The sequence below is a fragment of the Pseudophryne corroboree genome, chromosome 1 (assembly GCF_028390025.1).
Source record: "Pseudophryne corroboree isolate aPseCor3 chromosome 1, aPseCor3.hap2, whole genome shotgun sequence".
Lineage (NCBI taxonomy): Eukaryota > Metazoa > Chordata > Amphibia > Anura > Myobatrachidae > Pseudophryne > Pseudophryne corroboree.
Window position 1 is genome coordinate 1069915950 of NC_086444.1, and position 25534 is coordinate 1069941483.

General features: G+C 42.4%; 1 protein-coding gene across 2 annotated transcripts in view; it reads left to right on the forward strand.

Moving 5' to 3' along the window:
• Positions 1-25534, forward strand: part of CORIN (corin, serine peptidase) — a 521516-nt gene that overhangs the window by 376180 nt on the left and 119802 nt on the right. For both annotated transcript variants that reach the window (XM_063920973.1, XM_063920972.1), the window contains exons 6-15: positions 3864-3977; positions 4300-4407; positions 5629-5739; positions 7142-7264; positions 11287-11391; positions 14853-15084; positions 16239-16384; positions 17699-17806; positions 23715-23828; positions 23911-24021. In XM_063920973.1, coding sequence (XP_063777043.1) covers positions 3864-3977; positions 4300-4407; positions 5629-5739; positions 7142-7264; positions 11287-11391; positions 14853-15084; positions 16239-16384; positions 17699-17806; positions 23715-23828; positions 23911-24021 — 1272 coding nt within the window. The remainder of the gene's footprint in view (positions 1-3863; positions 3978-4299; positions 4408-5628; positions 5740-7141; positions 7265-11286; positions 11392-14852; positions 15085-16238; positions 16385-17698; positions 17807-23714; positions 23829-23910; positions 24022-25534) is intronic.

The window sequence follows — 25534 nt, forward strand, 5'->3', positions numbered from 1 at the left end:
AAGGGATGTATATTAATGAGCTGAATATTATATTTAACCAAATATGTTCACCATGCTCTCCTATGTTAGGAGTTAGCAGCTTCCCTAACTAAACAGCTAGACAGTAACTGACAGCTAGGCAGACAGGCTTTAAAAAAAAAAGCTTGTTGGGCCTGATTCAGATGTAGTTGGAGTTGCTATTGCTGCAGCTTTCATAGAAGCAGCAACAATAGCTCTAATATGGTAATGCGTGACGACTCCTGCTGCATTATTGATCAAAACTGCGTCCAAGGACACAGTATTGAATCTTCCCTGGCACCATTGGCCGGCTACGTGACCAATGGGGTTGTGGAAGCCAGCCACCACAAGTCCTATACAGAGGCCAGAAACACTCTCCTCTCTGACGGAGATCCTGGTCTATTCCCTCCACCACAACGGCAGTGATAAGCCTCTGTTCGTAGAAACGGAGGACGTTGCCACTCCATCCCCGCCCCTAAATGTCATCAGACAGTCAGTCACTGACAGTCTGATGCCGATCACCATCCGTCATCACAGGACCCATTCGCGCAAACACAGAACGGTTTCTGCACTTGTGCAAAGTACGGATAATCTTTACTTTGCTGCATGTAAAGCAACTCCGACCACATCTGAATTAGCCCCATTGTTGATAGGAGGATTCATACGTGGCTGCAATTGTAATGTCACAGCAAACATAATAATTGCAGACTCCACTCTCTCTCCTGCATGAAATCCACTTGGAACAGAGTGAATGGGATCCGGTCTGAAGATCGACAGTATCTAGGTCGACAATGTTTAGGTCGACCACTGTAGGTCGACAGTCACTAGGTCGACATGGATGGAAGGTCGACAGGGTTTCTAGGTCGACATGTGCTAGGTCGACAGGTCTAAAGGTCAACATGAGTTTTTCACATTTTTTTTATTTTTTTGAATTTTTTCATACTTAACGATCCACGTGGACTACGATTGGAACGGTAATCTGTGCCGAGCGAAGCGGTAGCGGAGCGAAAGCACCATGCCCGAAGCATGGCGAGCGAAGCGAGCCATGTGAGGGGACGCGGTGCACTAATTTGGGATCCCGGTCACTCTACGAAGAAAACGACACAAAAATAATAATCCTCATGTCGACCTTTAGACCTGTCGACCTAGCACATGTCGACCTAGAAACCCTGTCGACCTTCCATCCATGTCGACCTAGTGACTGTCGACCTACAGTGGTCGACCTAAACATTGTCGACCTAGATACTGTCGATTTGATGAACCACACCCGAGTGAATAGGGAGGACCTACAGTGTAGCTGTCCATACTGAATATTACAGCAAGTTAATAATAAAGAATTTTATCTTACGTGCATGAGTCCTACCTAAGTATTGGTGTCCAGCGGTCATTGGGGGTAATTCTGAGTTGATCGCAGCAGGAAATTTTTTAGCAGTTGGGCAAAACCATGTGCACTGCAGGGGAGGCAGATATAACATGTGCAGAGAGAGATAGATTTGGGTGTGGTGAGTTCAATCTGCAATCTAAATTGCAGTGTAAAAATAAAGTAGCCAGTATTTACCCTGCACAGAAACAAAATAACCCACCCAAATCTAACTCTTTGTACATTACGTAAGTAATATTAAAACCATTATTACTTACTGGCTGTGTCAGATATTTCCCATGTCTCGTAGTTTGCATTTTGCCCAGAAAATGGCAATTATCCTCACAAACTGGCAACATGAGTCAATGAAATCACTGCTATGGAACTTTGCCAGCGTAGACAGTACTCATATTGGAGAATTCTTAGTTCCCATTTTTTTCTGTAGTTATCACACATTCTAGGATTTCTGTTTTACTTCCAACTGTCATTCTGCAGATGCTTCTAGTGTTCATATCGAGTTTATTATTTAAAACTGTGAAGAATTGATGGCCCCAGGGAAGGAATGATTTGCCAAGTTATGCTGCCTTCAGTGTAATCCCCCTGTTGTGCTGTTTTGCTTGTTAATGTGCTTTTATTACTTTAGCCAGATGATTATTTAAAGCTCATGCCCCTATTAGAATTCCTTTCTAAGTACTTGGTGGTTGCACAATGTTCTTCTCATAAGAATGTGTCAATGCTCTTGTGCAATATTGTACATAAGTAATCGTTTTACCTTTTAGAGATATAAAACAGCACCTAATTAAACTGTAAGTGTTCTCTGCATAGAGCCAATACAAAACATGAGATTCACGTGTGGACTGTTTTATTGGAAGTCCTCTAAATTTGTTTTATAATTGCTAGTATACTGTACGCAGGGGAGTGGCCCTGTCTGTTGGACCCCAGCCCATGGTTTGGATACAGTTGGACTTGGAATCTGCTGAAAAGCCCCATCCAAAGTTCAAAGTGTTCTTGCGTTGTGTGCACAGTTGTAGTAATTTCCTAGTTGATTCTTTATCCAAATGGAACCACCTGGACTGATGTGAATACTGTAACTTGAAGAATGCAAATTTGGGGATAAGTTCCTGATACTGTAGGTTGTTGTTGCTTTACCTTTTGCAACCTTATAAAGAGTGGATATGTAGAGAAGTTGCCAATAGCAATGAACCTGTCATTTCCCATTGCTTCTACCTACCATTTTTATAAAATGTACTTGATAAATGCTAGCCAGATGTTGGGTGCTATGGGAAAGTTCTCCACCTGTCCGCTGCTCCTCTCTTTAGCAGATTAGATATATTTCCTCCTAGTCCTCTTGCCAATTAAAGGGACACCTACTGCCAGGTCCATCTAGTATGGACTTTAAGGAGAACCCCACCAAAGACTTAAAATTATATTTTGGTGAAGTTCACCAACTTAAGATAAATTCCATAATATTGCTTACGTGACAGGCTCGTTTCTCGCAATCCACGGGGTTTGGCGCTCTATATTATATATATTGTACTATTCACTGGTTTTAGACTAGTTCTGGTACTGGTGTTGTTACCTATTTGCATGCTATGTGATGCAGATAAATTCAGAAGAAAGTCAATGATGAAATCAAATTTTAAATGAATTGGTGTATTCTGCTGTGTGAGTTAGTCACCTGTAAGTAGCTTGGACTTGTCAATATGTACTCACTAAATAGCATGCTATTGGTTCACTCATACTATTAGTGTCAAACATGTGTATAAAGATGTCTCTTGAGCACATCAGACTCCAAGTGACTGCTACAGGGAGATGGGTTTGCAGCTGAAAGGGAAAACTTGTACTTGAGAGCAATAAAGAGTAACACAGTATATTAGCAAACAGAGTAAAGGTCTACCGTCCTGAAACACTGAATAGCGTGCACTATAGCGGGGAAATCTACACAGTACACAGTGCTCAACACGTACCAACTGCATTAACGGAGCAAGATCAGCTTTAATAAAGTCTTCCACTGCACACTGTATGAGACTGGATTTCTCAGAGTGACAATAGACTTGTGCCTTTCCCTTCTCCCTGCCTCTGCCTACCACTTTCACACTATACTTACTGTATAACCCATGTTATTAACAGGGCTACCCCGGTCCAGGCTTGGTGGGAAAGGGTTTAACTGGGGAATCCTACACTGGTCGCTAACAGGGTTGAACCTAACAATGACCTGGGTAGCCGGTGGTGTGAATGGTCATTCGACCCGGGTCACGCTAAAAGTATACGGAGAGCTGGATCACCGGTGCTTGAAGATGATGTCATCTTGATGTGCCAGAGAGAGAAGACATGGCAATAAGGCGGGTCCATCCTGCGGTGTGAACACACTTTTAAGCAGTTGTGATCTCACTTCACAAATTAAAACCCCTTTTGGCATTTCTCTACAAAACTAATAAAATATATTTTTCTTTTTGGTAATGAACGACACACGATAATTGTAATTTTTTTTAATTATGTCTATTAGCCCTTTGTGGAGAAAAAGAAAGCTTTCTGTGCAACAATGGCATCTGCATAGCCAAGACATTGATGTGCAATGGATACAACGACTGTGATGACTGGAGCGACGAGGTACATTGCAGTAAGTCATCCTTGTCAATACTGGTAAAGGCTCATGTAATCTGATGGGTTCCATATAGAAGCATGCCTTCACATTAGTATATAGGCTATAACAAGCAGAAAATGCCACTGACTTTCATCACAATTTGGGCAAGTGTTGTTTGGTTGGATAGCTAATATTGACACAACTGAGAAAGCTGATACATCTGCCCCAGAGAGGTATATTTACTAAAACTTCTAAAAAGGAAAATTGCAGCTGTTGCCTATAGCAATCCCATCATTCTATTTTTTATCTGTTGCATCTAGAGAACACATGCAGATAACCTAAAGGCTTTTCATTACAGATTGCAGTGAACATCTGTACCGTTGTAACACAGGAAAGTGCCTTAACCATAGTTTTGTATGTGATGGATATGATGACTGCGGAGATCTGAGTGATGAGCAGAACTGTGGTATGTTACAAAACTATCCTGAATAATGTCATTGGGAATTAATGTGGACATTTTATGTTGTCAACTAAAAATGAGGGTGGTGGGAAACAATAATATATGTATTGAAAGGTCTACAAATACTTATGTGTTATTATAAGCTAAACAGGATGTATGCCATTGAACATAGTGATTTGCCTCTGCACACACAGGGGCAGATGTATTAACCTGGAGAAGGCATAAGGAAGTGATAAACCAGTGATATGTGCAAGGTGATAAAGGCAGCAGCCAATCAGATCCTAACTGTTAATTTACATATGAGTGCCTTTATTACCTTGCACATATCACTGGTTTATCACTTCTTTATGCCGTCTCCAGGTTAATACATCTGCCCCTGTGTTCCACATCCAGTCAACGTATCTCACGCCTGCCATAATGGTACCCAGAAGCCCACTGTTCCACATCCATTACAAGGATGTGCTTTATCAGTAGGGCTATGGGTGAGCCAGTAGCTAGCAGTAATATTAAAGGAGATAGCTATACTTGGTGCACGCAAATAATATAATGTACATCCCTTATAAGAAGGCCTCAAAGACGATAAAGAAAAGCTGTAAGCTTGTTATACAGCTGTGACTTTTGTGACAAGTAGCTGCATGAGGGCAAGACCATTTCACAGGCTGTAGGGCAGATGTACTAAGTCATAGGGAGTGAGAAAGTGGAGAAAGATAAAGTACCAGCCAGTCAGCTCCTAACTGCCATGTTGCAAGGCTGTGTTTAAAAGTAAGGAGCTGATTGGTACTTTCTCTCTTTACAAAGTTTGAAACATCTCCTCTTCCGTGCAATTTATAAATAACTGTTAATAACTAACTATGGGGCCTATTTACTAAGTCTTGTATGCAGGTAAAGTGGATGGAGATAAAGTACCAGCCTATCAGCTCCTAACTGTCATGTCAAAAGCAAGGTTTGAAAAATGACAGTTAGGAGCTGGTTGGCTGGTACTTTATCTTCGTATACTTTATCTCCATCCAAAGCTTAGTAAATATACCCCCTAATGTCAGATAGTGTAAGGCAGATAGTGTAAGGTTGTCAGCGGCTCATACGGGTATTGACACCATTCAGGTATTGTATACTTAATTTGTCTATAAATATTACCTGCTTTGTGATACATTTCATTTGATGTGCTTCATTTCAGTTACATTTCAGCTAAGAAATATTTGATGAATGTCTCACATCTCTTTTCCTCAGACTGTAACCCTGCACAAAGTTATCGCTGTGGAGACGGCCGATGTATAACACTAACGTGGGTGTGCGATGGCGACCATGATTGCGCTGATAAATCTGATGAAGTCAACTGCTGTAAGATATTCCATGTTCAATTTAATTGGGTGTACTCTCCTATATGTCCCTTTGTCTTGCTATGTACAGCTACAATATGTAGACTTTAAGCCACAATAAAAAAGAAACCATAGTGGATAGAGATGTAAAAATCGCATGTGACAAGCCGTCCAGAAAGGTAAAAGGCACCCACTGATGCAATTGCAAAATTGTTTATGCTATCGCAGAATTTCGATGCATGGGCAGAAATCGAGTACCATCGACAATTGCGGTGGACCCATGAGAATGCAGTCGCACCGATGCCATGTTTTTAGTTGCAATCCATTGCAACTGACATCAGATACACGCCTCAAAAACGACCATGATCCGCCTGCGTTTTTCCAAACACTCCCCACATACGCCATGTTAACACCCATGGACAGTTACTTCCTGTCAATCAAATTGCGACCACATTTCACTAAATTTCCATCGCAGTTTAGCCACCGTGCACGTGCAATGCGCTTGCAACGCATACGCAGTCTGACGATAATCGCCCGATTCACGATTTTGCAATTTTGCAACTGAAACTGAATTAGGCCTTTAGTACCAATCATTGTGGGAACTTATTAATGTGAACCCATTCTCTAGTCACAGTCGTTGTAGCAATTTTGCAGCTTAATCAATATTCATGAGTATGCAGATCACTAACATTGAGTGTTACTAATATACTATAGAAGTGGCAATCACAATATACTATACAAGTGGTAATCACAATGTACTATACCATACTTGCCTACCCTCCCGGAATTGTCGGGAGGCTCCCGAAAATCGTGTGGCCCTCCTGCCCCCCCCCCCCGGAAAGGTGGCCAAGCCTCCCGCTTTCCCTGCAGCCCCTCCACGCCCCTCCTCGGCCGCCCACAGCAGAGAACAAGTGGGTGGTTCGAGGGGGTCCGATGACGTAAATCGCATCATCGTAGCTCCGCCCCCCGCTATACAGCGCTTATTTTCTTGGCACTGCATAGCGCGGTCGGAGCCACGATGACACGATCCTGATGCCACGCCCCCGGACTACCCACTTCCCTGACGGTCACGCCCCTGGGCCGTCCATCTTGCTGTTGGCCACGCCCCCATGCACCTACAACGCTGCCTCCTTCCGGAGGAGGGGGCAGCAAAGTAGGTAAGTGTGTACTATACAAGTGGTAGTCACAATGTACTCTACAAGTGATAATCACAATGTACTCTACAAGTGGTAGTCACACTATATGATTAACAGCTGAGTGCAAATAAAGTCATATGATGCTAGAAGCGTAGAAAGCAGCTATTTATAAAGCAAGTGTCCATTGCCAGCTATAAGATGGAATTATTACATCTGATGTTAGATAGAATAATTACTTAAGATAAGTACGACACACTGAAATACACTATGGTATGTTTAATCCTCTAGCTTGTCACAGTCAGGGTCTCGCTGAGTGCAAGAACGGCCAATGCATTCCCAGTGCCTTCCGCTGCGACGGAGATAGTGACTGTAAAGATGGCAGTGATGAGGAGAATTGCACTGAACACAAGGGTAAGATAAATAAAGCACTATTTGGTTACATTGGTGATATACAGTGAAAACACAGAGAAGAAGAGAATTGGACTGAGCATGTTTGGCTCTTTTGGGTGCTTGAGAGGAAGAGAACCTGCTGATCTAGTTTTGTACCAATATAGCACATGTTGAGCCATGGACCCACCTGTCTGACTTTAGGACGGACTTTTGGGCATTTACTGTACATCATTCTATGCTGGCCATACACCTAAAGATTGATTGTCTAATCTGGCTGGTTGGAACGAAAATCTGGTAATGTACTGTATGGTAGCAAATGACGGATGACCATTTGCTCCCAAACACTGAAAAGCAGATAAAAATGGTTCATCGGCCAAATTGGTTAAATCCATTTTATTTAACCCAGTGGTTCTCAAACTCGGTCCTCAGGACCCCACACAGTGCATGTTTTGCAGGTAACACAGCAGGTGCACAGGTGTATTAATTACTCACTGACACATTTTAAAAGGTCCGCAGGTGGAGCTAATTATGTCACTTGTGATTCTGTGAGGAGACCTGCAAAACATGCACTGTGTGGGGTCCTGAGGACCGAGTCTGAGAACCTGTGATTTAACCAATTTGTCTGAACAACCATTTTTGGCAGTTTTCCGGCATTTTGGAGCAAATGATCAGTTGTCATTTGCTCATACATTACCAGATTTTCGTTGCAATCAGCCAGATTGGACAGTCAATCTCTAGGTGTATGACCAGTCTTAGGTTTTCAGTAGAGATGTGCACCGGAAATTTTTCGGGTTTTGTGTTTTGGTTTTGGGTTCGGTTCCGTGGCCGTGTTTTGGGTTCGAACGCGTTTTGGCAAAACCTCACCGAATTTTTTTTGTCGGATTCGGGTGTGTTTTGGATTCGGGTGTTTTTTTCAAAAAACCCTAAAAAACAGCTTAAATCATAGAATTTGGGGGTCATTTTGATCCCAAAGTATTATTAACCTCAATAACCATAATTTCCACTCATTTTCAGTCTATTCTGAACACCTCACACCTCACAATATTATTTTTAGTCCTAAAATTTGCACCGAGGTCGCTGGATGACTAAGCTCAGCGACCCAAGTGTCCGACACAAACACCTGGCCCATCTAGGAGTGGCACTGCAGTGTCACGCAGGATGGCCCTTCCAAAAAACACTCCCCAAACAGCACATGACGCAAAGAAAAAAAGAGGCGCAATGAGGTAGCTGTGTGAGTAAGCTAAGCGACCCTAGTGGCCGACACAAACACCTGGCCCATCTAGGAGTGGCACTGCAGTGTCAGGCCGGATGGCCCTTCCAAAAAATACTCCCCAAACAGCACATGACACAAAGAAGAAAAAAAAGAGGCGCAATGAGGTAGCTGTGTGACTAAGATACATGCTCTGTACTATGACATTGGGCATCGGCCTTGGCAGACGACGTTGATGGAATTTCATCGTCTCGGCCATGACTAGTGGCAGCAGCTTCAGCACGAGGTGGAAGTGGATCTTGATCTTTTCCTATTTTTGGAACCTCAACATTTTTGTTCTCCATATTTTAATAGGCACAACTAAAAGGCACCTCAGGTAAACAATGGAGATGGATGGATACTAGTATACTTATGGATGACGAGTGACTGACGACACAGAGGTAGCTACAGCCGTGGACTACCGTACTGCGTCTGCTAGTATAGAGATGATAATGATATAAAAAATATATATATATCACTACTGCAGGTATATATAATATAATGACGGACCTGCTGGACACTGTCAGCAGACTCCTAAACTACTAGTATGAAGAAGATAGAAAAAAAAAACCCCACCACAGGTAGGTATACAATTATGGACGAGCACTGACGACACAGAGGTAGCTACAGCCGTGGACTACCGTACTGCGTCTGCTAGTATAGAGATGATAATGATATAAAAAATATATATATATCACTACTGCAGGTATATATAATATAATGACGGACCTGCTGGACACTGTCAGCAGACTCCTAAACTACTAGTATGAAGAAGATAGAAAAAAAAACCCCACCACAGGTAGGTATACAATTATGGACGAGCACTGACGACACAGAGGTAGCTACAGCCGTGGACTACCGTACTGCGTCTGCTAGTATAGAGATGATAATGATATAAAAAATATATATATATCACTACTGCAGGTATATATAATATAATGACGGACCTGCTGGACACTGTCAGCAGACTCCTAAACTACTAGTATGAAGAAGATAGAAAAAAAAACCCCACCACAGGTAGGTATACAATTATGGACGAGCACTGACGACACAGAGGTAGCTACAGCCGTGGACTACCGTACTGCGTCTGCTAGTATAGAGATGATAATGATATAAAAAATATATATATATCACTACTGCAGGTATATATAATATAATGACGGACCTGCTGGACACTGTCAGCAGACTCCTAAACTACTAGTATGAAGAAGATAGAAAAAAAACCCCCACCACAGGTAGGTATACAATTATGGACGAGCACTGACGACACAGAGGTAGCTACAGCCGTGGACTACCGTACTGCGTCTGCTAGTATAGAGATGATAATGATATAAAAAATATATATATATCACTACTGCAGGTATATATAATATAATGACGAACCTGCTGGACACTGTCAGCAGACTCCTAAACTACTAGTATGAAGAAGATAGAAAAAAAACCCCACCACAGGTAGGTATATAATTATGGACGAGCACTGACGACACAGAGGTAGCTACAGCCGTGGACTACCGTATTGCGTCTGCTAGTATAGAGATGATAATGATATAAAAAATATATATATATCACTACTGCAGGTATATATAATATAATGACGGACCTGCTGGACACTGTCAGCAGACTCCTAAACTACTAGTATGAAGAAGATAGAAAAAAAAACCCCACCACAGGTAGGTATACAATTATGGACGAGCACTGACGACACAGAGGTAGCCACAGCCGTGGACTACCGTACTGCGTCTGCTAATATAGAGATGATAAAGATGATAGAGATGAACAAAAAAAATATAACACTACTGCAGGTAAATATTTATATAATATAATGAATGACGGACCTGCTGGACACTGTCAGCAGAATGCGTTTATAGAATAAAAAAAAAAAACACCACAGGAGTGTTTAACTTTTTCAGGCAGACAATATACTGGTGGTCACTGGTCAGTCACACTGGCAGCAAAAGTGTGCACTGTACTCCTGCTATAACTGCACCCCAGTCTCCCCCACAATTCAGCTCTGTGAGCAGTGAGCACTCAGCACAGTCAGATATACATAGATGATATTATCATGCAGCACACTGAGGCTGAGCACAGATATGGTATGTGACTGTGTATCGTTTTTTTTCAGGCAGAGAACGGATTATATTAAATAATAAATAAAACTGGTGGTGGTCACTAGTAACTATCAGCAAAACTCTGCACTCTGAGTACTCCTAATGCTCCCCAAAATTACTAAGTTAGTAGTAAATCAACTCAAGTGTCTCTATCTATTCTAACGGAGAGGACGCCAGCCACGTCCTCTCCCTATCAATCTCAATGCACGTGTGAAAATGGCGGCGACGCGCGGCTCCTTATATAGAATCTGAGTCTCGCGATAGAATGCGAGAATCCGACAGCGGGATGATGACGTTCGGGCGCGCTCGGGTTAACCGAGCAAGGCGGGAAGATCCGAGTCTGCCTCGGACCCGTGTAAAAAGGCTGAAGTTCGGGGGGGTTCGGATTCCGAGGAACCGAACCCGCTCATCTCTAGTTTTCAGTGCTGATGATGAGAACAGATAAAGAGAACGAGAGAGTGTATAAGCAGAAAAGAGACAAAGTATTGATGAATTCATACTGTACTGGATGTAATGTACAGTAGCTGGGCAAAGACACAAACACACATACAGTAAGTAGATACTCTATTATTACTCTTGAAATCTAAATGCTATTGCAGAATATGACAATAACATATAGTACAAATGACTAGGCATTACAAAAAGGCAATACAGCAGTAAGTACAGTACGTTCTTTCTTCCCGTAGGTCAGCTGTGCCAGGACGGGGATTCTAGGTGTGTGTTTCCAGCCTGCCCTGGTCCATGTGTCAATGACTCCAACTGTGAAATATCTCAGAACAAAACCAACTGCAGTACGTATATTTATTTTATAGTGTTTCCTGAAATAGGTGTTACCACATTTATGGCTGTATATACCAGCATATGTCTAGTAGTATATATTTCTTCTGACTTTCCATCTTGTTGTGAATGACAAATATTTAATTGGAACCATCATCAGCCCAAACTGCAGGCAGCCATTTTGTTGCTAGAGCCAATATCTATGATCATAAACAGTGATTTGTGTCACAAAATGGCTCCCTCCATTGTGTGTAGACAACAGGTGGATCTACATCTGTTGTTATTACTGTGTATGTATAGTATATCGTGTACGTAGCAGGAGAGCCTTTGCACAATTTGATCTGGCTATTTTGAGTAAGGGACTAGACTACATAAAAGGAAACATAAACTCAACACAGTTTGTTTTTTACTTTTTTTTTTTATTAAACACTAAAATTAATTTCTTAAAAGATAGAATTTGAAAGAACTGGGGGCCTAATTCAGCTTGAGTTGTAGCTTTGCAAAAAATGAGGGGGCCGCTCAGCACAGGGCATTCCGGGTTCAGCCCTCCCCCCCCCTCCCCCCCCCCCCCGCTAACTTGCGAGTGCAGCGCTATACAGCGATGCATGCATATGATTAAGGTAGCCCCCTGCCTACGCAACCTAGATGTGTAGGCAGTCGGAGGGCTGCCATCTTTTGGGTCGCAGTGGCTGAGTGTGATGTCATACAGCTGCTGTGGCCCGCCCCAGCCCCTTAAACGGTGTGTTGACGCCCTGTTCCTGCCCCCTTCCTGCCCCCTTTTAGGTTTTAGACTGCGATCGCCTGTGATCGCAGCTTAAGACCTTGCACATGTGCGCACCAGCGTGCGCACATATGCATACATGCTGAAATCTCCAAATAGCAATTTCAGCACTTTTGCGGCCCTTACTGAATTAGGCCCAGAATGCGGAGATTATTTTTTTGTATAGTTTTGCAATGAACCTTTTTCTGTCCATCTAGTAGAACCTTGTGGATTACATAGCTGTGGATCTGTAACTCAAGAGACACTTGTCAATCTGAGTTTACAGTCAAGCTACAGGATGTGGACCCTGGGGCATTGCGGATGAGTAGTAGTCAGTAGTAGAGGTTAGTTTCTGCTAGATGAGAGAAGAAGAGTTCGTTGCAAAAATAGAACAGGTTGTATAAACCTTGTTACTTATGGAGGTGTGATTGAAACCATAATCTTCCTACACCCGTGTGATAGGAGTCTCACATTACTAATTACTGCCATAAGGGACAGTAGGCATTTGATATGCCAGCTGTCAGTATCCCGGGGGTCACCATACCGACGCCGGAATCCCGACAGCCGGCATACCGACAACTATTCTCCCTCTTGGGGTGTCCACGAGACCCCTGAAGGGAGAATAAATAGCGTGGCGTGGCGAGATCAGTGAGCCCGCAAGGGCTCTTTTGCGCTCACGCCGCTGCCTGCATGCTGGTCGGTATGCTGGGCACCGGGGTCCGAAGCGCCGACATAACATAGTACACCCATAAGGGACAGTGCACATATATCGGAATCAGAAGGAACTCGTATTTCTATTCGCAAGGCCAAAAGTGGATGGTTTCCATCGTGATTGTCAGTAGATGCAGAGGTGCCGGGACGGGGGCAGCAGGTGCTAATTACACAGACCTGGGCCTGTTTTTAGGGACCCAGCATCTGAGGGGGTCAATTGTTTCCCTTTGCAGCACACAGTGCCAGGGCATAATATTTTCCATGATCTTTTTCTGGAGAGTGCGTGGCCTTGCCTCCTGGATTTTTCCACAACTCCTTCAATACTCTGGCCCTGCGGCTGTCTCAACGGCCCTGGGTGCATGCACCACTAGAGACAATCCCAGAGTGTCCATGCAATGCATGATTCATACGTATTTTGACAGAGGATGCATGAGATTGCTTGCATGGCCAGATCACTTTGTTCATGAAATGGGCATTTCTGGGTGGCAACTAGGCAGCTACCGTGTGGATGCGGGAAAAAGATCCATCTTACGGGAGTGTCATGGACATGTAGACAGACATCTGAGGTATATTTTCAGACTCATCTATTGTACCAGGCATAGGGTGGGTAAAAGCGCCGCTATTAATAATGATGAATACAGCGGTGGCAGGGAATGGTGGGCAGAATGATACATATTGAACACATGAATATGTCTGGATGCTTGCAAAAATAAACAAATAATCACAGTAGCATAAGGTACAAGTAGTAAGGGGCAGATTTATCAACAAATGATATTCTTGTTATCATTCGTTACAAATGATAAATGGTGCTCCAGCCAATCAGCCCCTAAATGTCATTTTTCAAACACATGACAGCTAGGAGCTGATTGGCTGGAGCACCATTTATCATTCTGCATTTTGTGTAGCAATTCGAATCAGGCTCATTATTAAAATAGTTAACAATGGGGGTGATTCCGAGTTGTTCGCTCGCTAGCTGCTTTTAGCAGCATTACACATGCTAGGCCGCCGCCCTCTGAGAGTGTATCTAAGCTTAGCAGAATTGCGAATAGAAAATTCTTAGCAGTTTCTGAGTAGCTCGAGACTTACTCACAAATAGCGATCAGTTCAGTCAGTTTCGTTCCTGGTTTGACGTCACACACACGCCCAGCGTTCGGCCAGCCACTCCCCCGTTTCTCCAGACACTCCCGCGTTTTTCCCTGGCACGCCTGCGTTTTTCCGCACACTCCCAGAAAACGGTCAGTTTCCGCCCAGAAACACCCACTTCCTGTCAATCACACTACGATCACTTCAACGATGAAAAATCTTTGTTCGGGCGTGAGTAAATCTACTAAGTTTTGTGTTCAAAATACTAACCGCATGCGCACTGCGAACCATGCGCATGCACATTTTTGCCTTAATCGCTCTGTTGCGAAAATCGGCCCCCCCAATGTTAGATGTATTCCAAAGGCTTTATCGAGCTTTTGTAAAAATAGTTCCAAGGTGTCTTGTTTGTTTGTTTTTCAGAAAAGAATGTTTTGTTTATTTTTGTTAAAGGTGAATTCCAAGTTCCCTTACAGACCAAGCCAGTAGGAATGGGGGCTCGTGTAGGAGTTACTGCCTTGTTTTGCTAGTTGCGAGTTAATTTGATTCACTAGCAGAAGAAAACAAAGACACAGATGTAGCAGAGAGTCACTGATCGTGAACATAACATGGGTAGTGGGTGCCTTCTTCCAATACGGCCATCTGTGCAAGCTGTGACACAGGACAGGGATGGGGCCTTCCTGTGAGGTTGCACATATTTTCTACATCTGTAAATAGAAGACATTGAACTCTCTTTTTTTTTGCAAATAAGAACCAGATTTATTGGGATGGGGGTAAAAGTCTGAAGGAAACAAGTGTGTGGCACAAATTCACCTGCAATGACAATATCATACTTCATGCACTAGTGGAGTTCTGTAAGCAAAATATTATCTGATTTCATTGCTCTCTCCATTAATTCATGTATATCTGTATCTCATTTTATAGGTCGATGTGAGCCAATAACTCTGGAGCTATGTATGAACCTGCCCTATAATTATACTCATTTTCCAAATTATCTCGGCCACAGGACTCAGAAAGAAGCCTCTATCAGTTGGGAGTCATCTTTGTTCCCAGCTCTAGTTCAGACCAATTGCTATAAATATCTTATGTACTTTGCTTGCACTATTCTGGTACCAAAGTGTGAACTTCAGACAAACCAGCGGATACCCCCCTGCAGGTAATACATCCAGTGTTCCCAGAATGCATTCCTCCATATTTTGTGGTTATAATGGGTCCACCATCGGGCAAAGGCTAGACAGGCAACCGTCTTACGACCAGGTATTTCTCTTATTTATAGGGGCTATCAAAATGGGTGTTGTACACTACCTATCAGGAATGGACCTGTCTTGCAAGCCATCCCTATGGAAGTTGTCTCTTCACCTAATGCCCCAAATTACTAGTAGTAACTAACAATGCCTGGTCATCATGATTTCTCAGAAGGAGTTTGCATGGTGCCAGATTAAGGGTCACTTGGGCCTGGAGCTGAAATTTGTGAAGGGCCTTTTGGGTGTCATCTCAGATGTTGTGACCAACGCTGCATGGGTGTGACGTGATGTGAGGGCATGATTAGAGGTGGGGCAATGAGGGGGGCATTGACCAGGATATCATACAGTGGAGGAGGCAGTAGATCAGATGTGTGCTGTGTTAGTTGCACTTTCCACCAATCACCTGCTTTTGTTACTTTGCTTGCCTTGAGCAGCTCACAGTACAGAAAGAAATGCCAACACTTCCAGTACCTCCCTCCCTCCCAGCATCCTCTGCAAGACCAGTCTAAGCTGCACCGCAAAATGGTTGCCTGTCCTTAACTAACTGATGTGATTCAGTCAGCAGCAGCTTAGTGTGCAACACAAGAGTGCAGACAACGGACACCGGCACTGTCAATCAGGCATAGGCGTTTGCATCAATGCAATCATATTGCCTGGCCCGCGCACACGCAGATTGGGCCCTGCGCGTGAGCACTGGCCAGGAATTTAGCATAATGTGATCACATCGCTGATGCGTCCCTAGCTGAATAAGGCCCTATGTACTGTGAAATTTACCCAAAAATACAGTATCTTAAGAAACTGGCATAGATTAAAAAAAATGCATGTCAATTCTAAATAGGGAACTAGATGAATAAAAACTATGAACCTTATTATCAGCAACTTAATATTCATAAAATGTACACTATAATTGCTACAGTACATTTACCCTATATCATGGACAGAGTGGCACAACGTGTATATATTTTTGTTAGAAGTCGTCTGTATTAAGTGTTGGTTACGGACAGAAATAAATGGCTTCCTGTATGGTGTTTAATGCACAGTATCACATTTCTGTCTGTCATTGCAGATCACTCTGTCAGCATTCGAAAGAAAGATGTGAATCTGTGTTGGGCATTGTGGGGTTACAGTGGCCAGAGGACACGGACTGTAGCCAATTCCCAGATGAGAGATTAGACAATCAGACGTGTCTTATGCCTGATGAGGGTGTGGAAGGTAAGTTTATTCACATCGCCCTATATGGCGTAGCTCTGACTTTGTCTCAATAACAGACTGTTCTTTGCAAATCAGACATTGTAAGGCTGGTGTGGCAGGATACTGTACATAGCTAATTAAAATGAATCACATACTACACAATATTTTTGTAGAGAAATGCTAAATCTTGTATAGTCTGATTCTATCAAAATTACAAATGCTCCCTCTGTTTGTTTGAGATAATCGACCTTAAATATTAACAATAGCAATCAGAGCCAGATTAAGGTCCTATGAGTTGCTAGGCAAGACTCTTATTCAGGCCTCTACATACACTTATGAGCTGGGGAAAAAAAATATTAATGGCCAAAAGCCCCTTGCACTTATGTATTTGCCATAAGACATCCCAACCCCTCCCCCCATACAACACACACATGCACACACATACTTGCCATAACTTCCCCCAAATGCCCGTCTGACACTAATGGGCCCATCTCACATCCTCACTTTCATTTAATTGTGATCAGACATCGGCACATGCCCCTTACATCCCCATCAAATGCACCTGCATGCCATCAGAGCTTCCCATTCCCACATGCCCATCAGACAACTCAACTTACCCTGTATATACCATCAGACATCATCACATGCTATGTGCCCATCAGACCACCCACATGCTATCATAACATACAGGAAGCGGACAGCAGGTGGGCCCCCTAGGAGCCACCAAGTCCTAGACAGACATCTGTTCTGCCTAATCCATAATCCGACCCTGATGGCAGAGTAACTGTAATACTTTGTAATAATAGCATTAAAAACAGTGTCCCTCAAGTGCTCCTTTATTCAAACCTTAAATGTAATTTAATAATAGCTAAAGATAAAGGATACAAATTTGCATCGGTATTAACCATGCTTCAAAGAGGAGTGCAAAGGCAATTGTTTGTTTTTTTGGGAATGTGCATGCTCTTGATACAGGATCTTAGATTTGTGATATTGTGGCCAAGAAGCTAAACATTCATTGTAGTTTTCTGTGGGTACTGCATGAAAGTCCCATAATTTACCAAGCTCTGAAATCCTATGGGAACAGCTTTTGTGATCATTAAGAGGGGGACTGCAGCAGATATCAGATATATCTACTGGGCTACGCCCTTGGTAAATGGCTCCAATGCTAAAAATGCAGAAACCGTCTGAACTCTGGGGATTGACTGCATTTGCCAGTGTGATAGGCCCCATAGAGTGAATAACTCACATAGCATTTTTATGTAAACCAGGAATTTTTACTGAATTGTCTGAAATAGCAACACTTCTTTTTATCATAATCGTTTGCTGTCTCACCAGAATGCTCACCCAGTCACTTCAAGTGCCACTCGGGCCGGTGTATCTTGTCTTCCAGAAGATGTGATGGAGAGGCAGACTGTGAAGATGACAGTGATGAAGTCAATTGTGGTATGTTCCTAGCTGCATTTTTTAAAACTGTTGCCCAAAATATTTGCCTAAATCCATATGTGATGTTTAACATTTTTCCCTTGGGATTTGACATTGAGTCTTTCCCCAACCCCACCACTCAAAAGAATGACTGACTGTCCTCATTCCAGTTCTGATCATAGACAATAAATTCTGGGAAGCACATGTTTGTAAACATAAACAAATTGAAGAATTTTGAAGCAGTCAGTAAAAACATTTCCGTGTCCTAATAGAAATAATCAGAGATCAGTAAAAATATTTTTTATGGACGCACCAACTATTTTACCTTTCTGACAGATGATGATGACACAGGGCCTGATACAGTCCTGACCGCTGCTGTGCGTTTTTGCACAGTGGGCGATCAGGTACTAACTGCGCATGCGTATACAACGCAATGCGCACGCGTGTCGGACAACAACAACGGGCACCGCTGGTCAGCGTCCGGATGGTGCGAAAAATTCCGATTGCATGGGCGTTTGCAAGGTGATTGACAGGAAGAGGCCTTTTGTGGGTGGTACCTGACCATTTACTGGGAGTGTCCGGAAAAACGCAGGTGTTCCCAAGTGTTTTCAGGGATGGTGTCTGACGTCAGCTCCGGCCCCGATCAGCCTGTTTTGAATGCACTGGAAGAGTAAGTCCTGGGTTGCGCAGAGACTGCACACACTGGATTTTTGCAGCTCGGCATACGTGTGATCGCACACTTGCACAGCGAATTTACACTCCCCTGGGAGCGGTGACTATCTGAATGCAGGACAGCGAAGTTAGCAGCCCAGCGATCAGGTCTGAATTACCCCCATACTGTAACTTGATAATGCTAAAAAAAGAAAAATGATTTTAATAAAATTATGCAAGGATTTCCAATGTCTCATATTTTCCTCTAAAGAAATCTTGAACAGAACCTAATTCTGCATAAAGCTGTTGCTTATCTGTTTGCATATCATTTGTAGTTATCTTTCACCTGATAGAGAACGCACAAGGGGGGCCATTCCGAGTTGATCGCTCGCTAGCAGTCGTGCAAACGCTAAGCCGCTGCCCTCTGGGAGTGTATTTTAGCTTAGCAGAAGTGCGAACAAAAGGAACGCAGAGCGGCTACAAAAAAAAAATTGTGCAGATTCAGAGTAACTTCAGACCTACTCAGCGCTTGCGATCACTTCAAACTGTTCAATTCCGGATTTGACGTCACAAGACCTTGTGTAAAAATACATCGGCCGTTGTGAAAGTACGTCGCGCGTGCGCACTGCGCCGCATACGCATGCGTAGAAGTGCCGATTTTTTACTTAATCGCAGCAAACATTTTCAGCTAGCAATCAACTCGGAATGATCCCCAATATACTGTAAACGTGATGCTTTTATTATTTGCAGAACTAGGAATAAAACTTGCTCTTGGGAGGATAATCAAATTTGTTTTCTGCTTTCCTGTTCCAATCAATTCTTATCAATCTCTATAAATATGGAAGAGAGCAGAGCAGCTGGAAAATTACCAGTGTCACTGTGACATTACTGTGACCGTGGCGGGCAGTGCTGTAGAGGAACTGTCTGCTCACAGCTCAAGGTCTCATTCATATTCCATGTTTGCGAGATAGTGGAACATCTCCTTTATAAATATCTGCTTCATATAAGCGGTGTACATATTGGATCTAGCTCTGTTACCATAAAAGGATTCAGATAAATTGCTCCCTAATTCTATTTAAGATCTTATTTTGAAGTTGCAAAACAACAGTCTGAATTTACAGGGGGCGGCATACACAGCACAGTACAAACCTGAATTGTATCTCTATGAATTTGCCAGGCAGCCGTTGTGCATTTTCTTCAAATATTGGTTTATGCAAGAGATAACAGAGGTTTGTGGGTGCACACAGAATTCATATTGGTAGTCATATATGAAGAGTTTAGAGAGATAGTATGCTGCGCTTCTGAAATGTTTATAAAGCTGCTCAGTAATAAATTATATGTATTGGGAAGGGTACAGCAATAATGCCGCAAACCGAGCGCTGGTGTTAATTAGGTATCATCTGAGTGAGGTTGAGTATCAGTACAAAATAAACAAAAATATAAAAAAATTAAAAAAAAATTATAATAAAATATAAATAATAATAAAGATATAAGTATAGATTAAAATTCAAAATAAATGAAAAATAAATGAAAGTAAGAAAGTGAAAAGGACATGAATAGGGGAAAGATGAGAGAGAAGAAGCATATACAGTGCCAAGTCAAAAATGTTTACAGCCTTTAAAGAGTTCTTTAAAGAGGTGGGGTAGAGGACTGTTGTGCATGAGCTTCTGGTGCCCAATTGGGCTGTGATGCTGGCTATCCCTAAGAGCTATTTCACACTTGCTGGTTTTCACTGGCCAGTAAAAAGCTGGATGGCTTTTTGCTGTGCAGTATTTTCAGTTATTTATGAGAACACATTCCTCCTTTCAGACAGCATGGACACGGCCCGGTTGCCGTGTTGCAGCCGGAAATATCCACTGAATAGGATGGCTGCTGGGCCGTGGCGGTGCCATCACTGAAGGCAGTGAAGTATGTGGGTGAATAGGCTTTTTCACACACATTTTTGACTACTGCGCATGTGCCTGCACTCAGCATTAAACACGACTCAAAGCCGTTGTGTGTGAAAGGGCAGTGACGGCCGCCAAAAAACTGGCCAGCTTTTGCTGGCTTTTTGCCGGCCGGTGAAAACCGTGTAGTATGAAATAGCCCTAACTCACCTTACCCGGGTAGGAAGTTGCAGCTCCATTCCTTGCGATCTGTGTACAGGGCTGGCCCGACCGGAAGTGCTCGCAGCGGCTTCCAGTGTTCAGACCACAGTCACGGTCCCGCACTTCTCTCAGCTCCCCTCCTGTACTGTCCAACGTGTTTCGAATCACATGGAATCTTTGTCAAAGATGTGGGTGGTCCCTTCTGGTTGTTCTTTTATAGCAAAATCTTTATATGAAATATGGTTTAAAAAATGGAACTTGCCGGAACCGGAAGACAGTGTTCTGGTGGCAACCTCATGTTTCTTTCAGTCTGATGTGACTTAATAAAAAATTATTTTAAGAAAAGGGTTCAATTGAACAATGTAACAACAAGGAATGGCTGTTTTCAACTGAACAATACTTGACTGTTATGCTACTAATATGAAAAAGATAAAGATGATTTTTGGTTTAGAAGGTAGTTCTTTCTTTAGTTCTTATTCCAGAATGAGTATGTGCCAGTGAGTGTTCAAGATTTTCTCCATTTCTCTGTGCTTGCTGTTGTATTGGGTAATGAAACATGTTTGAGGATCTTACTCTTGGTTCTTTGTTTTATAGCTAATCAGGTCTTTCCTCTCTAGTTTCGTTACCTCCTCCAGTCGTTCTTCTAGTTCTGACTCCTTGTAGCCCTTTTCACAGAATTTTAGTTTTATCTCTTTGCTCTGTTGTTGAAAAACGTTTTCTTCTGTGCAGTTTCTCTTTATGCGCCGAAATTGGCCCCCTGGAATTCTGTTGATCCATTGTTGATGGTGATTGATTCCCCCAATGTGTTATATTCTAACACATTGGGGGGATTCAAATGTTTGAAAAGTCGGTTGGGTGTCTGTTTTTTCCTGTCTATTAGACAGGAAAAACAGACACCCAACCGACTTTTCAAACAATTGAATATCCCCCAATGTTTCTATTTACTTTCATTATGTGCGTCTTGTTTCGATCTTGTTTTTTTATGTATATTTCGAGATCATGTATGAAGAGGCTCCATAGCCTGGGTGGGTCTGTTTTGGTGTCAGTACAGAATCACAACAATGCACTGCAAATACAGCCTGCTATATTAATTTTCCCTACGTGCCTCAGTCTGAAAGGGTTTGAGAAAATGACCTTCCTTGTATATATGGCAGCACTGGTCCAGCAAGTTGACATTTTTAGGTCAGAAGATTCTAAAATATAGATGTTTAAAGAAAGTTAAATAAAATCTTCATTAACATTTTTTTTTTCTTCAAAATTGTGTTCATTGAAAAAGAATGATCAATGACAATATAAACATTAAATGAAATGCACGAGAATTACCAGATAGCAATATGGCAATAAAATGGGAGACAGATTATTCAGACATGGTACACTATCATTAAAAAGCATAGGCCAGTGGAAGAATATTTAGTAAGCACCGTAGGATACCAAAGAATCCAATGTCACCCCCCAAAAAAAAAAAACTGTAGGAATTTCCAATAACAAAAGGAAAAAGAGCGAAGCCACCATCCAATCAATCTTCTGTTATCCTTTTTTCTTTGTCCATAATGTTATAACACTGGGCACCACAATCACATCTAACAACCATAAAGAGGTTAAAGAACCCAGGAGAACAGACTAGCTAGAAGAAAAGAAGTAAAAGGAAATGAAAGAAAAGAAAAAAAACTAGAAAACTAAAGGAAAAAGTAAGATGGTGAAAGGAGATAGACAGAAAATTAAAAGAAAAAAAGAGACAGAAATAAGCAGTGAGCCAAGGAGAAACCTTAATGGAGGACCAATAAGAAAGCAACTAATATGAGGGGGGAAAAGATTATTTCAATTGTATGAAAAAATAACACCCACCAGTACACAGAAAAAAAAACCAAAAACATAATCAAATCTGCATCGGGCGGTCACACAATAACATTTGGTTCTCATACCACTAAGTGGTTTGAAAACAGGTTTTAATCTGAGATTTAATGATATCAGGTCCCAAATGGTAAAACATTTTTCAACCTGAACCTCTTTGTGTAGAGAGGCCTCAATGCAGTTAATCTTGAATACAAAAAATAGTTTTTCCCTAAAGAGGGCGATAAAAGGCAGAAGAGGGGATTACCATTGCTGTAAAATACATTTGCTAGCTACAGCTGAAACAAGGGTTAAGAGTTTGTGACTACCAGGAGTCATGTTAGTGTCATTGCTAAGAACACCCAGCACTGTCTATTCACATCTTTAGTCTTGCAATAAAGGTCCACTTTACTTAAACATGTCCGAAAGTCCTGCGGTTCAGGAGAAGCAATTCTGCTCTCCTCCAGGACTCCCTGCTGCAGGTGAAAGTCATCAATAAAGCTAGTTGGACAGGTCCATTTACATATGTGTTCCCATACATCTTTGCTGCAGTCGCATCAAACAGCCCCTCTTGGCACGGCATGTTCCGTGAGACTCTGCTATTGTTGTATGACTTTTTTGCACCTTTTTTTGCCAGAAATGCGTCTTAGTAAAAGCTCATCTTGAAAGCCTGGAGCATTATGGGATTTCAGGCATACAGTACATGGTTGAAGTAGTTTCTAACAAACTGCAGGCATCCCATGTTTGGGACCCATGCATTTCTGTTAATAGCATGGGGGCTTCATTCCGTCTACCCCATCTGTGCCACCCCTGTCTGTCTGCCCCTGCCCTTTAGAATGTAAGCTCTCACGAGCAGGGCCCTCAACCCTCATGTGCTTAACCTTCTCTTACTTAAACCATCCTTGACTGCACCTAATCCCGCTGTTTTCTGCCACTCTGGTACTTATGTCAGTGTTATTTACCCTGTACTTGTCCTATATTGTCTTCAACTGTAAGTCACTATTGTCCCGTTTTGATTTTTAATTTATGTACTCTATAATTAGGTGCTGCGGATACCTTGTGGCGCCATATAAATAAAGGATAATAATAAATAATAATTCCAAAATGTAACAATGTATTGTTCCTCTTTAACCACGGCAGTTTAAATGTAATGTTGCTCCTTCTCTCTTTTTTATCAAACTAAATTAAACTTAAAAACATATTGTAAGAGCTGGGTAGTGTTCTTCTTGTTCGATTATAGAAATGATTTTGGAAGGGAATGAATCACGTCCATTTTAAGTATTTACACAGTGGGATACATAGCAGTTCTTATAGTATTATTGAGAAAGCTTTGCTGCTACATGCTGTTTTCACTTTTGAAGGCTGTACAGAACGAGGACTGTGGGAATGTCCGGGACACAAGATGTGTATAAAACATTCCATGATCTGCGATGGATTTCCAGACTGCCCTGAACAGTTAGAGGAGAGAAATTGTTGTAAGTTTTTTAAAGGTTTTTACTCAAAGCCTTAACTCTGCAACCCACAAAGTGATCTAAGCTCTTTATATTAATCCCACAGCATCCTGTGCAAATTATGAGCTTACATGTGCAAACCACAAATGTGTACCACGTGATCGATGGTGTGATGGTCAAGTGGATTGTGCAGACAGCTCCGATGAGTGGACCTGTGGTAAGTTGGAAGAGGATGGGTTACATACAATTATAATATGTATCTCAGTTTGTGAGTTCCACCTAAATCTACAATATTTATTAGTATTTGTACATACAGTAGGTCTGTTTATAGTTAATAAATATCAGTTTTAATGGTTTCCTAGCACCAAAGTCATTACTTCAAAATATAAAACATGACTGTGTCTTGGAGTGATGGCAGCCATTTTGTGAACTGAACCATGAATTAGAATGGAGACAATACTTTAATGCTTCAGTTATTATTATTAGTAGTAGTAGCAATTTTGCTGAAGAATTGTTAATACACATTATTTGTAGAAATTTTATAGGCCAACTACTGATTGTTGCAATTGGACAAAATGCTCCAATCACGGCTGCCATCGAGGGGGGGGGGGAGGGGGGCTGCTGTTACTGAAACACGAGACCCTGACAGCTGGGGGGCCCTGCCGCCGGCAGAGTTACTCGTTACAAGCACACAGCACAAGCTGCTAGCACTGGCCAGAGAGTTATATGAATGATTGACTCACCTCACAGCTAAACTGTGCTATGAGTCTTTCATTAATTAACTCTTCAGCCACCTCTAGTAGCAGCATATGTTCAGTGATCTGGGTCTTCTGATACTGTGATACAGAAGCTCCTGCAACAATACCAGATTATGCATGCATTACACATCCATAGTCGCTCCACCTGCAGTTCTTCTGCTCCCCGCCCCCCCCCCCCCCCCCTCCTCTCATTGGCCGGATATAGAGTACACTGCATTGACGTTGGAATTGTGAGTTTGAGGCTGCGTGCACAGAGGGACCTCTGCCCCTCTCTCCTATAGTCTGTCCCACTGTCCTCTCTACTATTCCAGTCCTCCCTACATCTGTGTCTCTGCCACCCCTGCCCAATCCGTGTTCCTGCCCCATACCATATATGTGTCTCTACTCTCCCCTCCTCACCTGTGGGGGAAGAACTGAGCAGGTGGGGGCCCTGCCTTTTTCTTTTGTACTGGGCCCCATGATTTATGATGGCAGCCCTGCCTCCATTGTGTTAATTGTGTATATTACCGTTAAGTATACATCATTGCTGAATCCTATAATTTTACCAAAATAATTACTTGTAAATTTCATGTCCTTGAAGTGATGGTGAGACCCTTGTCAGTGAATGCTCCTTCAGCTTTATTACGTACATCATATAATTTGCTAATTTCTCTTTTTCTGCCCCTACACACCTGTCCTTATTACACCACTGCACAAGAGCCCCACCCCAGCCTACAGGTAACAGGGAGGGGCTGCAAATGACCAGAAAAAGCCTTTTACAACATAAATGTTACACTGCTGTACATACTGCCGTTTCTAGCCTTACAGTCAGGCCTGACTTATATTTTTTTGCAAGCTTGTTTTTACTGCTCAACACCCCCCATCACAACTGCATCTCATGACCCCACCCTCTTGCTTGTCCTATCTATATAAAAAGTTGTAGTACTGTATGTATGTAGAACACATTACGGCCAGTATGAGTTTTGGTGAACA